This window comes from Belonocnema kinseyi, chromosome 10 (assembly GCF_010883055.1).
Source record: "Belonocnema kinseyi isolate 2016_QV_RU_SX_M_011 chromosome 10, B_treatae_v1, whole genome shotgun sequence".
NCBI classification, from domain to species: Eukaryota; Metazoa; Arthropoda; class Insecta; order Hymenoptera; family Cynipidae; genus Belonocnema; species Belonocnema kinseyi.
Genome location: NC_046666.1, coordinates 55,455,018 through 55,473,698, shown reverse-complemented (window position 1 = coordinate 55,473,698; position 18,681 = coordinate 55,455,018). Strand labels below are relative to the sequence as shown.

The 18,681-nt window shown below is 28.6% G+C and overlaps 1 protein-coding gene across 1 annotated transcript in view; it reads right to left on the bottom strand.

The window, feature by feature from the left end:
* LOC117182033 (protein O-mannosyl-transferase TMTC2) overlaps window positions 1-18,681 on the bottom strand; it is a 560,376-nt gene that overhangs the window by 333,859 nt on the left and 207,836 nt on the right. Inside the window, exon 3 of the mRNA XM_033375055.1 lies at window positions 14,410-14,706. Coding sequence (XP_033230946.1) covers window positions 14,410-14,706 — 297 coding nt within the window. The remainder of the gene's footprint in view (window positions 1-14,409; window positions 14,707-18,681) is intronic.

The window sequence follows — 18,681 nt, the reverse complement described above, 5'->3', positions numbered from 1 at the left end:
TATACACTTTTGAAAGATTTGAAATTTCCTAGGATCAATAACGAATGTTTTAGAAAATTTTGTATTTCAGGGTTGAAAAAAATCTTTAGTTTTCCTATATTGAGCTATAAATCTATATGGTTCTGATTTGTTTTTTACCTTACAAAGTCCCTATATTTACCTAGATCGTGTATTTGTAGATAGTTAATGATTTTTCGTTTACAAAAATTACAAAATTTCTTCATGAGAGGAAACTGATAGGAAATTGATCTTTAGAATCAGATGATTCTGATGCGCAATTTTCCGATTCAATAAAAAAGCCTAAATCTGTATAAGAACGTTGCATTTTTTAAAATCTAATTTCGGGATGAAATCGGTCAAATGATATTATTTCTTAAAAAGGTACTGAGAAGAAGAAGAAAAAGAAGAAAAAGAAGATGATGAAGAAGAAGAAGAAGAAAAGAAGAAGAAAAAGGGCAAGGAGGAAAAGAGAGACGAGGGAAGAAAAAGATTGAAGAAAGAAGGAGCGTACGAGCGAGAAAATACACTCTTATGTACTAGCATACTTAAGCGTATGCGCTTACAGTAAGATAACGCATTTTCCGCATCAATTTCACGTCCTCTTCTCTCTTCTCCCTTCTTCATACCTTATCAATTTAAGCTTAGATCATAATTCCAATATTTTCATTGATCACATTCTTATTTTTGAAGTACGCTGATATTCATATTTTAAGCACTTTATATTAAGCACTTTAATACTTTCTAAATCTCACAAAGAATAGTTTCGAAACTCTTAATCGAAAATTGGTTAAACTTTACAGCAACTACATACTAAGCTTCCGGAGTTTGTTAGAGTTTGCTAAATGACTTTGCTTCTTTGGACTTTGACACCGTTTTTCAGGTAAAATCAATACACTACAAGAATCAGTGGAAACTAACCTGACACAAGAACATACTTCCTATATGTAGAGTTCAATTAAAAAATTTTGTAACATGTACAGGATCTTTATAACTATTTTACTTAAATGATTAGGAGACTTTTAAGGAGTATTGTTGATAATATCTATTAATAATCAAAGGCTTTTACAATTAGGGGTTACTGAATCCATTTTATATCATGTAGACTGGCGAGTAAAAAGCTTAGTAATGGCATACCATTAGAAGGTGTCTTTGTGCGCGAAAAATAAAAAGACAATTTTTTTATTAAATTGCCAATTTTACTTTAAACACGTGTTATTTTGAAAGTTTTCAAGATATTTACGTTTTTCTTCTTTCCGTTTATCCGTTTATCCATTTCTAATCAGTTTTAGGAATTCTCAACCAAAAAGTTGATTTTTCGACGAAAAAGATAAATTTTTAAATAAGAAGATTAGTTTTCTACCAAAAACATTCAAGACCTGGAAACGTACTCAAATTTTTACAATATGTACTTTTAGAAAAAAATAGATTTTGTGAGCCCCCCCCCCCCTAAGGTGGTAAATTATTTTATGTAGGATTCCTTTCGTATGCTTCTTCTTTTTCTTCTCTCCTTCAGACATCTCCGTGCGAAAAGACGTTCTCGCGTGAATCCGCATACACTTAATTATAATTAAACGATGTGGTTACGTCTTTTATCTATTCCACGCTTTTTTTAACGAAAATTCGCTATTCATCTCTCCAACGCAATAAAGCACCTCTCAGGAACAAAAAAACCGTAAAGAATTTCACAATAAAGTTTAAGAACGAGTTAGAAAGATAAATCTAGAATGAAGACAGAAGGGGTGAGAAAGGAATAAGAGGCCTCTTTCAGTTCCGCTGATAAGGCGATGGCGTTTGCTGCGCCACGTGCAGCCCGTGGAGTAACGTGCTGGTAGAGACAGGGAGCTGATGCACTGCTGGATTCCCCTTAACCTCATCCCCTTCACCCCATTTCCACCGCAATCACTCTCTCTCTCTCTCTCTCTCTCTCTCTCTGTCGCTCACTTGCTCTCTCTTCTCGTTTTGGTTGCATCCGGATGCGCTGGTTGCAGCAGACGCCTCGCGTGATGCATGTCGCCCCCTTGCCGTGGGTTGGAGGGGTGCCAAGGGTCGTTCGCATTTCCCAACACCTTGAGAGAGATCCTAGATTCCTAGATCGCAACCCTGCGCAGTCGGAACTTGGTTCCTCAGTCTTGCTCAACTTCTTCTTATGTTTCTTTTCCCTTGCCAACAGCACCACTACTCTCTACGTCACCAACAGCACACTGCCGAGCAGAGTCATACATTTGGGTAGAGGCTAGAGATATTCTTGAATCTCAGACCTTTGAATTTACAACCCGAGTGTCTATCTAATAGGTCGGAAGGGATCGTCGGGGTGGAGGAGCGAGAAAGATAATGGCAATGAGGAGCCGAGCGCAAGCTACTTTTATTTTAGTGCCACTATACCACGGACAATGCAGACGAAGATGGGATTCTGAAGCTGAAATAGATCGGAACTCTGTTGGAGAGAAGGGTTGTTGATGGCGCTAGAAAATGAGGGAATGATGAAGACTTTGGTTGGCTGAAAAAGACTCGAGAAGCTTGATTTGAATACCTAAATGGGAATATTTTTCTAGATAGAGATCAGTCTGGCTTCATATTTTTCATTCGCGATTTAAGCATTTTTACTTGGAATTTTTTGCTGGTGAGTAAGGTTGCCACAGACTAATGTACTTGGAAAAAGTGGAAAAAGTGACTGGTTTGGACTAAAAAGTTACTAAAAGTGGCTACCATTCACACAAAAAGGTCTGCGATGTTAATCGAAAGACTTATTTTTCTTCAAAAATTGCAATTTCATTACACTTTGTCTGTTTGAATTTACGAAGTAAGATGTAATTCTATTGCTGAGTTTGGGGATAAGAACTCAGTTCACAATTGCTAGAATAAATTTTGAAATTAATACTCAGACAAAGTTTAATTCATTGTATCACAAGCTGAATAAACTTTTGAAAAAAGGAAATTGTAGAACAGGAAATTAAAACTTAAATAATTAAAATTTGAATTTGCAGAGTTCAAAGTCTACAATTTTTTTTAAACAGGGTAAATGATTTTTCATGAAAATAGGGAATAGTAAGGAAATTACCTTCATTTCAACAGAATGGACGATTTTTTAACCATAAAGATGAACCTTCAACCAAGAATAGTAATTTTTAAGTGAAGAACATGATTTTTCGAAAAAAATTTTTAATTCCCAACCAAAAAGTTATATTTGGTACTAAAAAAGATAAATTCCGAAACAAAAATGAAATGATTAAATTTTTAGTCAAGGTTCTTGTCCAAGAAAAGAATTTTAAAATAAATTGCTAAATTTCTAAATAAAATTATGAATCTTCGACCAAAAACATAACTTTTTATTAAATTAGTTCAACCTTTGACTGATTAGATCAATTTTGAACCAAAAAGATAATTTCATAACAATAAATGGAACAGTTAAAGTTTTAAACAAAAAATATGAATATTCACGAAAATAGTTCAATGATGAATTCCAAAATAACCTGATGAATCTTCAAAAATAAAAAATTGTTAACACTATAGTTGAAGCTTCAACCAAAGCAGATTACTGTCAATCAAACGTTGGAATTTTTAACAAAAAGATAAAAAATTTAAAAAAGAAGAGATGAATTTCTATAAAAAAAAATTCATTTTGGATCAAGAAATCCTAATATTGAAAGAAAAAGTTGAATTTGAAAAAAATATAAAATTTTGTATCAAAAGATATATATTTTAATTAAAAGAAAAGAGTTTTTAAGCTAAACAATCGAATGCTTTCGAAATCTTCTCACTTCAAATCCCGAAAAGATGAATTTTTAACATAAGATATAATATTGAACCAAGAAAGATTAAATATAAATTAAAAAGATGCGTTTTTAAAGAGTGAATCATTTTTTACCAAAGGAGATACATTTTTAGCAAAATAGCTCAGTTTTTATGTTGAACATTTAAATTAAAAAAAAATTGAAACATAAAAGATGAACTAGTATGAGTAAAAATAATTATAATTTCAACAAAACAGTTGAACTTTTAAATCAAAAAGAAAAATTTTGTAGAAGACAATCGTTTTTTCAACAAAAAGTTAATTTTTAATCAAGAGACATTAGTGTTTCACCGAAAAATATGAATTTTCTATCTAAAAGGACACCTGTTTAACAAATTAGTTACATTTTCGACAAAAAAACAAGATTTTTTAACAAAATAGTTGAATTTTCAACAAAACAATAAAATTTTTAACCAAAAAGATCATGTCTCAACAACATATATAATAGTAGATATTTCAACTAAGAGAAATTAACCCTTAACCAAAAATATTTAGATTTTCTGATTGAGTTTCTTTAATTCCGTTCGCATTTATTTAAAAACAATAAAAATGTAACATTCCCCTAGAAAAGAGGAAATCAGAGGATTTCTTTTAAAAATAGCAAAAGAGAGTAATAGAGGAAATAGTATGAGATCCGATTTTGAAAAGCACTTTCCTACCCATAGATTACTATAGATTTCATACATAGATTGATTAATGTTGTTAAAATAAAATCAAACATAAGGTCATTTATTGTGATAAATAAGACTGCTTTCTTATGTTAAAAACTTTTTTTTCAGTCACTAAGAAATGAATTGAAAGAAAATATACTAAACATGACTGATGACAAATACGCGAGGTTTCATTTTTAATATGAATTTTGATGTCGCCATTTAAAATTTAAGTTTATTCCATAACTAGAACATTGATATTAAAAATATTTCTTTTTAAAGTAAGGCATTAAAGTTTCCAAATTTGTTCTCCAACTAGAAATTGCGCTTGCTGATAACTGAAACTTTTAGAATTACAGATGCACCCAATAATTCTAGGAGTTCGGAAACATTAAGATTTAAAACTTTCTGTATCAAAACTTTTTCTTTAATGATGTTTCATACAAGATTTCAATATTTACAAATGTATAGGAAAACTCTATACATTTTTTCTGCTCTAAGAATTCTTTCGTGATTTTTTAAAAACTGAATGTAGTCGAAAACTTTTCGTCGGATTTTTTACTACATCATTAGAATGCCGAATTTTAAATAGAAAAAGTATACCATTTTCTCACAAAATAAAAAACATGACAATTTTCTCACTCAGAAATACTTTGTATGAACACATATGAAGTAATAAAAACCCTTCACTGCATAAGATGTTCACGAATTTACGCTTTACATCCCTTAATATTAGGAAATTGACTTTTAACTTCTTTTTAAGTATTAATTGTTTTTCTTATTATTTTCATGTGTAAACCTTTTTTACAATCGCTTAATAATTCATATAATCCAATACTACTATTTTCTAATGAAAAATGTCTGATCACGGAGTTAGGATATTTTATAGGCATTTGGACTTGTAGGTGATGCAGCTTTTTCGTATTATTTTTCATATCTAATAAGATTATTTTGCATAGACAATTTTTTTTAAATACGAAATAAACTTTTATATTACAGTTAAATTTGTTTTTAGTGGATTCAGTAGCTTTTTCGGGACATAGTTTATACGGTATACATAGAGATCACTTTGGGGACTATTGTCCTTGTTGTGGGCTCTGTGCAGATGATAGATGGTAGGGAGATAATATATGACCCTTTGTAGTGGGGAAGAACAGTGCATAGAACTGCTAAATTAGATATTTAGGAACAAAAATCATATAGGAATAGAAAAGGGTTAATATGTAATGTACACACAATTTTGTAATTTCCTCAACAGCATAATCTTATAGGTCCACCCATAAAATTACATAGAACTTTATAGTAATTTAATCCAATATTTTTGACACCAATTTCAACAGAATTTTTAGGTACAATTTTAGAAAAACTCAGTTCTTGCTAGCAGATTCTCCCTAAATGTATCTGAAACTCAATAAACATTTTCTTATTAAAATTTTCTCATTATAAAATCACGCTATTTTTTAAGATTTTTAAATTTAATGAGATGTTAAAATATCAGTAAATATGCTTTCAAAATATTACTCAACCTACATTTTAATTTTATCACATGAATACAAAGTATTAATTGAAGGTAATTTTTTTATTTGATGAAGTAATGCAGAAATGGCATTTTTTTCTTACTTAAATGATCAATAGTTGAGTTATCCTCAAAAAGTTCTGTACAACTCTATATTTTTATTCTTAATTACAATATATTCATTGAGGAATCATACAGTTCTATATTTTCAAAACGAGCTTTTTCCCCAAATAATTTTAATTTTCATAAATATTGAGAAATCATAATAGTTGTAAAGAATCTCTCATGAACTAAAAACAGCCTTTTACAATTAGGATTCAATAAGACATGTAGATTTGTATCAGTAGCGAAAGAAAAAACACAAAACTTCAAGGAACTATTCTCGATTAAAAAAATTTAACACAAAATACTTGTTTCTATACCAAACTTTTCCAAATCCTTTTAAAATTAACAATTAGCATATTTTTCTCGATTTAACAAATATCAAAACATTTAACAGACTTAGAGTTTCTAAATTTATCAAATTAAAAATATTAATATAAATTGTTCGGGTAGTTTAATCATATTAAAGAAAGTATAATAATTTACCTATAGTAGTATACGAATAATAATTAAACTTTAATTTTTTTAAGCTTGCTTGGCATTGCGACGGGGAAAAGAAAAAGGGTGACTAGGTTCGTCGAAATTCGGCGAGCGTAATACAAATATTGTCGGTGAGCCTACATATTTCGTTAAATAAATAGAGATTTTCATTATACTCATTTATAAAAAGGAATTCAATGATTCTTCGCTACTAATTCTTTTTTTCTTAACCTAAAATTTTGAAATTCGAAATCAAAATAATGTTCCGATTTCCAAGAGCCTTGTGCCAAAACTTTATTTAATTACCTAATTCGCAATATTTCAATATTATTTATAATAATTAATTCGAGATTTGAGTCTCCTCAAGGTTTCACAAATATATATTTGATTAAAAACTTTAAGCTTTATAAAATAAACGAAACCAGATAATCTTTAGAAACTATCTTTATCTTTGTTTGAAAAAAGGCAATTGATTAATTGTTTGAAAGTTCTGTCAGTTTTTTTTTTGTAAGTTTTACTTTCATTGTTTCAGAAGAACTATTTTATATTTAACGAATTTTCTTTGTAATGATTATATAAAATAATCTAAATCGATAATCATTTTCAGTAAGGTTATTTTGAGCTTATCTAAGTTTTCTTTTCTGAATTTGATTTTTGTCTATTTTATCGATTTTAATTAAACATAGTGAAGTTTTAGCACTTTATGGGTAATTTTATGCGATAAAAGGATTTTAAAACATTTTGAAAATTCTAACAGCTACACCATTACCGACACTTTTTTCGGATTTCAATGAACCTTATAGTCGTTTAAAAAAAAATTAAAAATTGTATTATTCGATTTTTGACGGAATATGCTACATTTTATTTGTGCATTTTTTTACAATCATTTTCCTTGTTTTTTTTGTCATATCATAATTATAATTTACAGTGAAACTACATGTCATTTATCCTTAATGTCACGCAACATAATTTCAACTTCTTCTAATTTGAATATAATCTGAGTCAAATTTTTTCGAATCGCTATTTGCTATAATTTTCATTTGTCCTAATTTTAATTAACCCCAATTTTCGTTGCTCCCAATAATCATTTACACTCATTTTTATGTATGCAAATTTTTATTTGTTATAATTATAATTTGCTCGAACTTTCACATGGCTTCATTCCTATTTCTCCGAATTATCATTTGTCATAAGTTTTATTTTTCCTAATTTCGATTTAACCTAATATCGATCTATCCGAATTATCATTCGCCATAATCTTCAAGTAACAGAAGTTTCATTTGTCCTAACGAACTTCCGTTCAGGTTTGAAGTCATGGTTTCCCATCTAGATGCATTTAGTCTGGTCGGTACGTCAGATGAAGATGGCGCTGTGCAACACTTCCTCGGGTACAGTTGCCAAATAAGATTTGCCAGACTAAAGACACCCAAACACTTATTCGCAAATATTGGTGGAAAATAGATGCATAACTGAACAGAAGAAAAATACCAGAAGTTATTTGTATACAAATACAAACTAAATTATAAAAACATTTTTAATTTTAATTTTACCATGTACGCTATATTATGAATTCGCGACAAGGGAAGGATATAGGTGTCAGGTGTTCTGCAGATAAGTAAACAAAGGTAAAACAGTAATCTATAATTATATTTCAAGTTCGAGTAACTCCATAAAGAAGGAGCATTATTAATAATTCATTCAACATTTACCTGCATAGACAGAAAAAATGCAAAACTAAAACACTAAACAACTAATATTAAATAAACAATTTTTTGCTGAAATATTTTATTCTAAACATCGAATTTAGTATATCTTAAAATAAGTTAAAAATAAAAATTGCTCTTCCATTTTATCAATCTTTGTAGGTTCTGCTCATTTTTGGACGTAAAATAACGTTATTACTTCATCATTAATTTCACATTGCATGGATCTGTCGACTTATAAACAATTTATTGAAAAATATTCGCATTGGTAACATAGTAATTTATAATTAAATTTCAAGTTCGCTTAACTCCGGAAGGAAAGGGCATTTTTTTAAAAATAAGTGTCTTAAATAAAATTTGATTAATAAAAACTTATGAAAGGGTTTTCTAAAGACTTTTCCAAGGAATAAACAAAGTCCTTTATCATGAGGATTAAATGATAATTATAATTTCTGCGTAACGAAAACGCCAAAACATGAAAACCTAAATAACTATTTTTAAATGAACAATACTACCTAAAATATTATTTCTAAAGTGCGTCTTCAGTTCTGTTTCAAAAATTGTTACAATTAACGATGGGAATATTTTCCTTGATTTTAGCAATCATTCTTAATAATGCTCCTTCTTTATGGAGTTACCTGAACGTGAAATGTAATTATAAATTACGGTTTACCTTTCTTTACTTATCTGCAGAACACCTGAAACCCATTTCCTTCCATTGCCGCGGATACATAATATTTCGTACATGATGAAATTAAAATTAAAAATGTTTTTATAATTTAGTTTGTTTTTGTATATAAATAACATCTGATATTTTTCTTCTGTGCAGTTATGCAACGATTTTCCACGAATATTTGCGAATAAGTATTTGGGTGTCTTTAATCTGGCAAATTTTTTGGTGTTTGGGGGCCTTTAGTCTAGAATCACATATTGGGTCGAATTTAAGTTTCTGAAAGAAAAATAAATTCGGAAAATGAAGAAATTTGGCCTTACACAATAATTTTCATAATGGTTACTGTATTCGCAGAGGTTTCTTATTCGAATTTGGCGCCTACTCTTATTTGGTAACCGTACCCCAAGAAGTGTTGCGCAACCCCATCTTCACCTGACATTCCGACCAGACTAAATACATCCAGATGGGAAACCATGACTTCAAATCTGAACAGAAGTTCGGTAGGAAAAACGGAACTTCTGTTACTTGGAGATTATGGCGCGTAGTTCGGATAGATCGATATTAGGTTAAGTGAAAATTAGGTAAAATAAAACTGATGACAAGTGATAATTCGGAGAAATAGAAATTAGACCATGTGAAAGTTCGAGAAAATGATATTTATGACAAATATGAAATTGCATAAATAACAATTAGGGTACATGATTATTTGGAGCAACGAAAATTAGGTTAAATTAAAACTAGGACAAATGAATATTATAGCAAATAGAGATTCGAAAAAAGTTAACTTAGCTTATATTCAAATTAGAAGAAGTTAAAATTATGTTACGTGACATTAAGGATAAATGACATTTAGTTTCACTAAAAATTATTGCAGGTAATAATTACGATAATTATCCATTCGTGCGAAAGAAATTAGGTTATATAGTTATTCGAAAGAATTAAAATTATGTCATATAAAAATTTTAAGAAATAGAAATTAGACTAAATGGAAATTATGATAAATAAATTTTCTGGCAAAGAGAAATTAGGTGATCTAAAAGTTAGGCCACATAATAATTCGGACTAATTAAAATTTTGGTTAGTGACAAATTGGAGGAATAAAATGTAGATAAAATGAAAATTCGGGTAAATAAAAAGTACAGAAAATGGGTATTAGTTAAAATGATTTTCGATCAAATGAAACTCATGTCTAGTGGAGTTTGGGGAATATTCATGTGCCTCAATAAAAGGGGATCAGATTTCGAAGAAGATTCATAATCTTTAAACAATTTTAGGTTTCGTTTGGCGTATTACATCTAAAATAGGAATTTTCAAACAATGGTCATTTTAATTTTCCTAAAAGGTTTAGAATCTTAACAACTTAGTATTTTGTTTGTACTTTTTGTTGGAAGCTGGTATTTTTAAATGCAAAATTTATGGTTGAAAGAAAATTTATAACTTTTTAATAATTTCAGGCTATGGTGGAATTTTACACCGGGAATAGATATTTCTAATAAAAAATCGTTAGATTTTATGCTACTGGAAATTTTTATATTGATTTTAAAGAAGATTTACAATTTTTGAATAACTTGAAATACGTTACCATTTTTTCTTTTTTTACCGAAAATTGAATATTTCAAGAAAAAATATTTAGTTAGAAAAAATTTACAATTTAGAACAATTTTTATCGTCGCATTAGTATTCTTCGCCAAAAATTGATATTTTTAATTCAGAAAATCCTCATATGTTTCAGATTATCATTATTCTTTAGGTCATCACTGAATTATTAAGTTAACGATTTTTATAGCATTTTAGGTTTCATTCCCTTTCTATACTAGAAATCGTTACTTTTAATAGAAAATCTTTGGATTGGAAGAAAATAAAGATTTTTTCAATTATTTTATTTTTTTCAATTATTTTAGGCTTGCTTTTTTCACCAGCAATCGGTGTAAAATTCAAAGGAAATTTACATTAAAAAAAAGTTATATTATCTTAACATTTGTCACTGAAAGTTGGTTATTTTAAACGAATATGTAAACAAATTTTTGATTGGGTTTTTGACCTCACAAGTATTCGGCTGGCCTGCTTTTCAAATATTTATAATTCGCTAACCAGGTGAATTTTCATACTTTTTTTTGTGATGAAATATTAAAAAGCCAGAAATATGATAATACAAAAAATACAAAAAATTAATTATAGCGTATTTCGTGAAAAAAATCTGACACAAAATTTGTTTTAATTTTTGTATGTGCAAATTTTGAAAATGTATTCCCAGCTCCCAGAATTTTCAAAAGTTTTGACAATCATTTTGCCACAAAACATTACCCATAAAGAACTATACCTTCACCAAGTTTAATTAAAATCGATTAAATGGATGCCAGGTTTGATATTCGTGAACACAATAGCGTCAGTTGGCAGTGAAGTCACCTTTAGTTATTTTAATAATTAATATATCAAGATAAAGGATTAAATAATCATTTATTTTTTAACAGGAAATTCAATAACATTTTTTAAGTTGTTTAAGTATTTTAAGGACAGACGTGCAAACAAAATTATTAGATGCTCTACTTTTAACGTCTACCATTAATAACTATGGCAGGTCACCAGATGTGCGTCGCCCCGCCGCGCCGCGCCGATTCGACTGGCAAAGCCCCCGTGGAATATGCGACGCACATCTCGGGGCATCTATTTGTAGATTTAAAATTGTAAAATATAAGGGGCTCATGGGACATCCTAAAATTTTGTTGCAGAATTGATTATTTAACAAGAAAACTGCATTATTAGAAAACAGTCTGGTTGAAATTGAGAATTAATGTTTTGATCTTTTATTTAAATTTGGATTTAGAATTCATTTTTTTTCTATAAAATCTAATATGAGCTCTATTGTAATACTATAAGACATCGGTAATACATTTAGAGAGACAATAGAACTTTTGTTTGGAAATTTAATATTTTTTAGTTTGTCTTTCAATTCCGAGCTAATCTTAACCAATTTAATGTATAGGGGAGCGGCATCTAATGTGGCACACTAAAAAAAAAACATATTTCCATTCAAAGATTAATATAATCCATTTTCTTGTAAAAAAGTATAGAGCATGGACATCGATATTTTAAGCCAATTCTATATACGAGTTTAGCAAACATTATATTGGAATTAATTTAAAAAAATAACTTGCAATGATCGTAGGCATTTAATAAAAATTTAATTTTCGTTCCAAACAAACTTGTTCAATGAAAAACGAACCTGGGTAACAACAATTCAATAAAAAAGGCAGGGTATTTTGTATTTCAGGAAAAATCGTTACAAAAGTTAGGGGATTTTTATAACTTTAAATTACTGCCAAACAGATTAAATTTGAATTCTTTTAATTTTAATTGTACATTATTCCATTGAGTTTATAAAAGAGTCTAGATTGAAAATTATATAACTTTAAGATTCTGGTCTTTAATTATGAATGGCCAGGGAAATTAAGGGAAAATTAATTTATTTATTTACTTTATTTATTTTCCTTATTTATATTTATTGTTTTGCAGTGGCAGTCATCCTTTTTGGTCAAAAATTTAACTGTTTTGTTGATAACTCGTCTGATTGGGTTAAAAACTATAATTTCTACTTAGAAAATGTACTTTTTGTTTCAAAATGATATTTTGGTTTTGCAAAGTCAAGTAAAATCTTTTTTTGATGAAAATTCAACTTTTTTTTAATTCATATTTTTAATTTAAAAATTTATATATTTTAATATAAATTGCACTTTATTCAATAAAAATGCAAAAGTTTGGTTTAAAATTCGAAAATTTTGTTCAGAAGTCTTTCTTTTTCGACCAGAATTCATCTTATTGCTTTGAAAATTAAACTATTTAGGTAAAAAATTCACTTTTTGCTTAAAACTCATATTTTGAAAAGCTCACACTAAAATATTTTATTAATTTTTTGTATTCAAAAAATAAAGCCGTGGTTATAGAACTTTGATCTTTTTTGTCTAAAAATACAACTGTTCGGCTGAAAATTGATTCTCTTCACTGCGATCTAGATTGTTAAATTTTTTTTAAAATTAAGATTTATCCCTTTGGTTGAAGATTTAACTATTTTTATCTGACTATTAAGGTTCTACCATATAGTAGAACTTTTTTACAAAAATTATGCACCCAAAAAAAAAATCTGCAAATTTTTTGTGGATCACTTTTATATAGGACTCGTAGTTTTTGTTTCATTCGTAAAAACAGTATTGAAATTTAAAAAATTAATATTTAAACGAATGCCGCAAGATATAAAAAAATGAAACAAAAGTTTTTCACTTGAAAAAGGGCTAGACATTTTTTAGTAATAACTTTTTAACAGAATGCGTCGTTTTTTTTTATTCGTGAAAAATAACATTAAAAAAAAATTTAATTAAATTCTTGGACAATCGACACAAGCTAAGGAAAAATAATTAGATGAAAGTTGTTCGCCAAAAAAGGACTACAAATTTGTGATTAATTATTTTTTTGGCAACTTGTTTTTGGTTTTAATTGTAAGAAACTTAAATTTTTGAACAAACGATACAAGCTATAAAAAAATGAATAGAAAAATAATGCTCATCCAAAAAAAGCTACAAATTTGTGTTTAATGATTTTTAATAGGGAGCGTCTTTTTCGTTTTTACAAAAAAAAAGTTTCATTAAAAATAAATAAATTTAATTTATCAAAAAGGACACAAGGTACAATAAAAATTAATTAGCAAAACCTGCTCAGACGAAAAAGATCGACAAAATTTGTTAATAGTAATTTTTAGTCAAAGGATGTAGCATTTCTTCTATTCGTCAAAAATACGTTCAAAAATAAAAAAATTTAATTTTTAGAAAACCACACTGGAAACGAAATAAAAAATGAGAATACAATACATTTAATATAAAAGTGTTGAATATTGTATAGAAAAATTCAATTTGTTTTTAGAAAATCTAGTGCGAAGCATGAGACGCGTGATGCGAATGTATTCAAAAGAGTCGAAGGAGCTTTAACGAAAGAGAATTCACAATCACCAAATTATATTTTTCGATTTCATCACTCAATACATAAATAATATTCAATCATTTGTTATAAGTTCTTTAAGCATGATATAATTTGTTTTAATGCGAGAGAGCAATGTGTAAATGTTTACGTGGAAAAACTTCTTAATTTACGGACATCATTTTTGAAATTTCTCAATTTAAAAGTAAAGTCTACTTAGAGAAAACCCTAAAATGTCTTTAAAATACTGAACGGATATTTAAAAATGAAATATCAGTTTCAATTTAGGATGAAGTCCCGACAGCAGAACATGCGCCAAGATGTACATAATTTTCGATCCTATTAATTCATCTACTCCTGAAATAGTATAGATTGTGATGAAATTAGTTTATATGATTCTCCAAGTGTAGAGCTTTGAGTAAAGTTGCATAACGGCAATTCTAGTGGAACTTTGATTTAATTATACAATTGCTTAGTCAGGAAAACTATTTAGTATTTGGTCTCTTGGAGTCACCAAACTTGTATCTTACCTTGCGAATGTTTGGCTCGTTGTGACAGAATTCCCACAGGAGACAGAGCGCCAGTGATGATATTCCAGTTTCCTTAGCCAGGGTAGCTAACGTTGCAGAAACTAAGGTGAGAATTAGTGATAGAATTGATCTTGTTTGTTCACAATGTGCTGTGTACGCTAGGAAAGCTGTTTGAGTAAAGAGGCAAGCCAAGAGATCTGCTCGACCAACGATACCAGCCACTGCTTCGCTGTGGATCGGATGTACAGCAAAAAGTAAACCAGCAATGGCTTGGGCCAACATACGCCCTGGCAGAACCTGAAAAAAAAAGATTTTTCTTATAGCTTACGCTGAATAATAAAGTCAATCCATCTGAGAATGTGTAAAAAAAATGTAATAAAAATAATAATAGATTCATTCGTGTAAAAAACTACGAATTTTGCCGACGTTTGGTGAACATTGCAGTTCATTGCTTCAGGGCTGACCTGAAACTGGGGTAAGAGATTATGTTGTTATAATATATAATCTCTACCATGCCTGCGATTGGCCAGAGCGCCCCACCGTGGGGACCGGTCGCGCCTCATTTAAAAAAAAAAACTTGATTGGCCAATCAGGTTCTACAGTCCCCTTAGTGGGGTGCTCTGGCCAATCACATGCAACGTAGAGAGTATACACAAAAACAACATAACCTGATACCTCGGTTTCAGGTCAGCCCGGAAGAAGTGAACTGCAATGCTCACGAAACGTCGACAAAATTGGCAGTTTTTTATACGATTGGAACCCAAAATATCTCTTTTTATCCAAATGAATTATCGTCAAGCCACTAAATCTGTTATTAATAGTTGATTCAGTTTTCAATGAATCTGGGTTTATTTTTCATTTTATTCAAAAAACCAACATACGTTTTGACCTTGTTACAAGCCTTCTTCAAGATAATAAATAACCTAAGTTAAATAATTTAAACAGATGTAATAAACTGGCAAAAATTTATAAAAAAAACTTACAATGAAAAAGTTAGTTACACATTTTTTTTAAATTTATTTGTAGTGACATTAAATAATCTACCGAAGAAATTTGAATCTTTCGCTATTTTTCAAGATAAAAAAAAAACATATTTTTGAATTCCAAAATAAGCAATTTTTTATTATTGAATTTGAAAATCTAGAAAAAACCTTGATTTAAAAAGTGTCCTTTAAAACATTAAAATCGAAATCTCAACATTAAGAGGCTCCAATATAAGGTCAACCGACCATTACTGGGATAATGTAAAAAGTATGTCTAACACTGGGACAATAATAAATAAATAAAAAATAATAAATAATACTTTTTAAAATCTGGGAATGAACTGCTACAAAATTCGATTTTTTTTGTTTTAAAACTTTTCGCATCATTTTTACAGCATTGTATTATTGAAATTTCCTACACTAATAGAAAAATTAATGTTTTTGCGCATTTTAAACACGTTTAAGAGGAAAATCCATAACTATTTAACGATTCTATTCAATAAGTTACGAATATTTTAATGTCCCGCATTCAGTTCGGACAGTTCAACGTGAGTTGCGCAACTGCGTTTCCATTACTGAGACGATTTCTTCTGACGTGTTTTTAATTAAATGTCGCAGTATTTTGTTAGTGACATATCAAAAATACTATTTATAAGCTCTACGCTGGCCGTTCAATTGATTATTTATTCTAAAAAAGTTGTTTAAAAAGTAGCTTATTGAAACCTCCAATTCTAATCTCAAATTTTGCGAACTGCTTAGGTAAGTTATTTAATAGTAAATCATAAATGTAATTGTTTTGAAGGAAGCTCGTCTTTTTGACTTAAAAATTCAAAAGTTTGATTAAATTTTGTTTTCTTTCTTGACTGAAAAATCTTTTTAATTAACATTTGAACTACTTTTAAAAAAATTCTTCTTATTAGTTCGAAAGTTTATATTTTTAATTTTAAATTTGATCTTTTCTGAGCAAAAATTCAACTGTGGTTGATAATTAGTCTGTTTGGATTGAGGCTTTAAGAGTTTCATTTAAATTTGGTTGTTTTTCTTTAAATTAGTTTAACTTCTTTTAATATGTAATTAAAATCTTTTTTGTTTAAAATGTCTACTATTTTATTTTTTGATTAGAATTAATCTTTTTTTGGTTAACTTTATACTTTAACTTTCTAACAAATTGTTGAATTTTAAAATAAGCAATACTAATTTTCTACGTCAAAAAGGTGAATTCTTATCAAAAAATATAATAGTTAATATTTCAGTAAAAAAATGTTTTAATAATAAATTTAAGACAATTGAATTCATTAATAAAACAAACGAATTTTCACCCAAACAGTTTGACTTTTTACCAAAAAAGATAACATTTCTACCAAAAGAGACTGTAATAATATAGCTTTCAAACTCAAAATTATTGAATTTTCAAGCCAAAAACTGGAGTTTTTTTACAAAAAAGAAGTTATATTTTTGACTTTAAAATATAAATTTTCAACAAAAAAGTTAATTTACAACCGAAGAGTGGAATTTTCAAATTAAAAAATGAATTTTTTACAAAGCAGTATAATTCCTAAGCAAGTAGTGGAATTCTTAATCCAAGAAGGTGAATACTTATTAAAAAATATTATAGTTCATATTTCAACCAAAAAATATTTCAATTATAAATTAAAATCAGTTGAATTTATTTAGGAAAATAACAACGAATTTTTAATAAAACGGTTGAAGCCTCAATCTAAACAGATTAATTGTTAAATAAAAAGCTGCATTTTGCTCAAGAAATATGAAATTTATAATTAAAAAAATAAATTTTCGAACCAAAAATAAGAATTTTTAACAAAATAGTTGAAATATTAATCAAAAAATATTTTCCAGTCCATGAAATATTAAACCAAATAATACAATTTTTCACAAAAAAAATTATTTAAATTGTTAGAACACTTTTTTCAATGTATGTAAATTCTGAATCAAAATTTAGAACTAAATAGTTGATTCGTAATTAAATCGATAATATTAATCTTCTTAATATTTATAACATTTAATAATAATCTATGATGTTAAATTTTAGTGCGTATACTGTTAAAAATACTTGGAATTCTACAACACTTCTACAAGACTTCTGCAATACAAGCGTAACATAAAATTGCAAACATGATATTAGAATGACGAAATTGCAATACATGTATTGTGATTGTTGTAAATCGTTAAGTCACCGTCCAGCATTCCAATACATGTATTAGAGCGTTTCTAAATCGAAAATTGTGCACAAGGTAATCACAGAATTATTGAAATTCAAAAAATTCACGGAATTCCTGGGTTAAAGGAATATCCAGAATTCATGAAATTACTCAAATTCACGGAATTCACGACATTCACGGAAGCCATGGAAATTGAGGAATTCACGAAATTTATGGAATTTGCGAAATTCATGGAATTCACGGTATTCAAGCAATTTACGAAATTCATAAATTTTACAGAAATCACAGAATTCATGAAATTCAAGGAATTTGTGGAAATCACGGAATTGCTGGAATTCAAGCAATACATAGAAATAAAGAAACTTTCTGAATTCAAGGAATTCTTTGAAATGACGGAATTCACGGATTTCATGGAATTCATGGAAACCACGGAATTAATAAATTTTACGGAATTTATGGAATTCACGGAAATAATGGAATTCACGGAAAAGATTGAATTCACGGAATTCATGGAATTTGAGAAATTCGCGGAATTGACTCTAATCTCGGGATTTATGGGTTTAAGGAATTCACGGAATTTTCTGAAATTAGGAAACTCGCAGAATTAATGTAATTAAAGAAATTCACGAAATTCATGGAATTAGCGAAATTCACAGAATTCACGGAATTCAAGGGATTTACGAAATTTAAGGAATTTACAGCGTTTGTGATATTCCATTAATTCTATTTATTCCGTGAATTCCGCAGTATCATTGAATTTCTTAAACTCATTGAATTTCATGATTTCCTTGAATTTCATTAAATTATTGAATTTGATGATTTTCTTGAATTTCATGAATTCTACGAGCTCCTTGAATTTCATGAATAAGTTGAATTCCGTGACTCGCTTAAATTCCGTGAATTCCATACATTTTATAACTTTTATTAATTCAAAAAATGCCATGAATTACGCGAATTCCATCAATTCCATAAATTCCGTGTATTTTATGAATTCCGTGCACTCCATCATTTCCGTGAATAATAAATTCGTTAAATTCCAAGAATTCCTTGACTTTGATAAATCAATCAATATTCCCTGATGAGGAAGTCCAAATCTGCTTCGAAACATG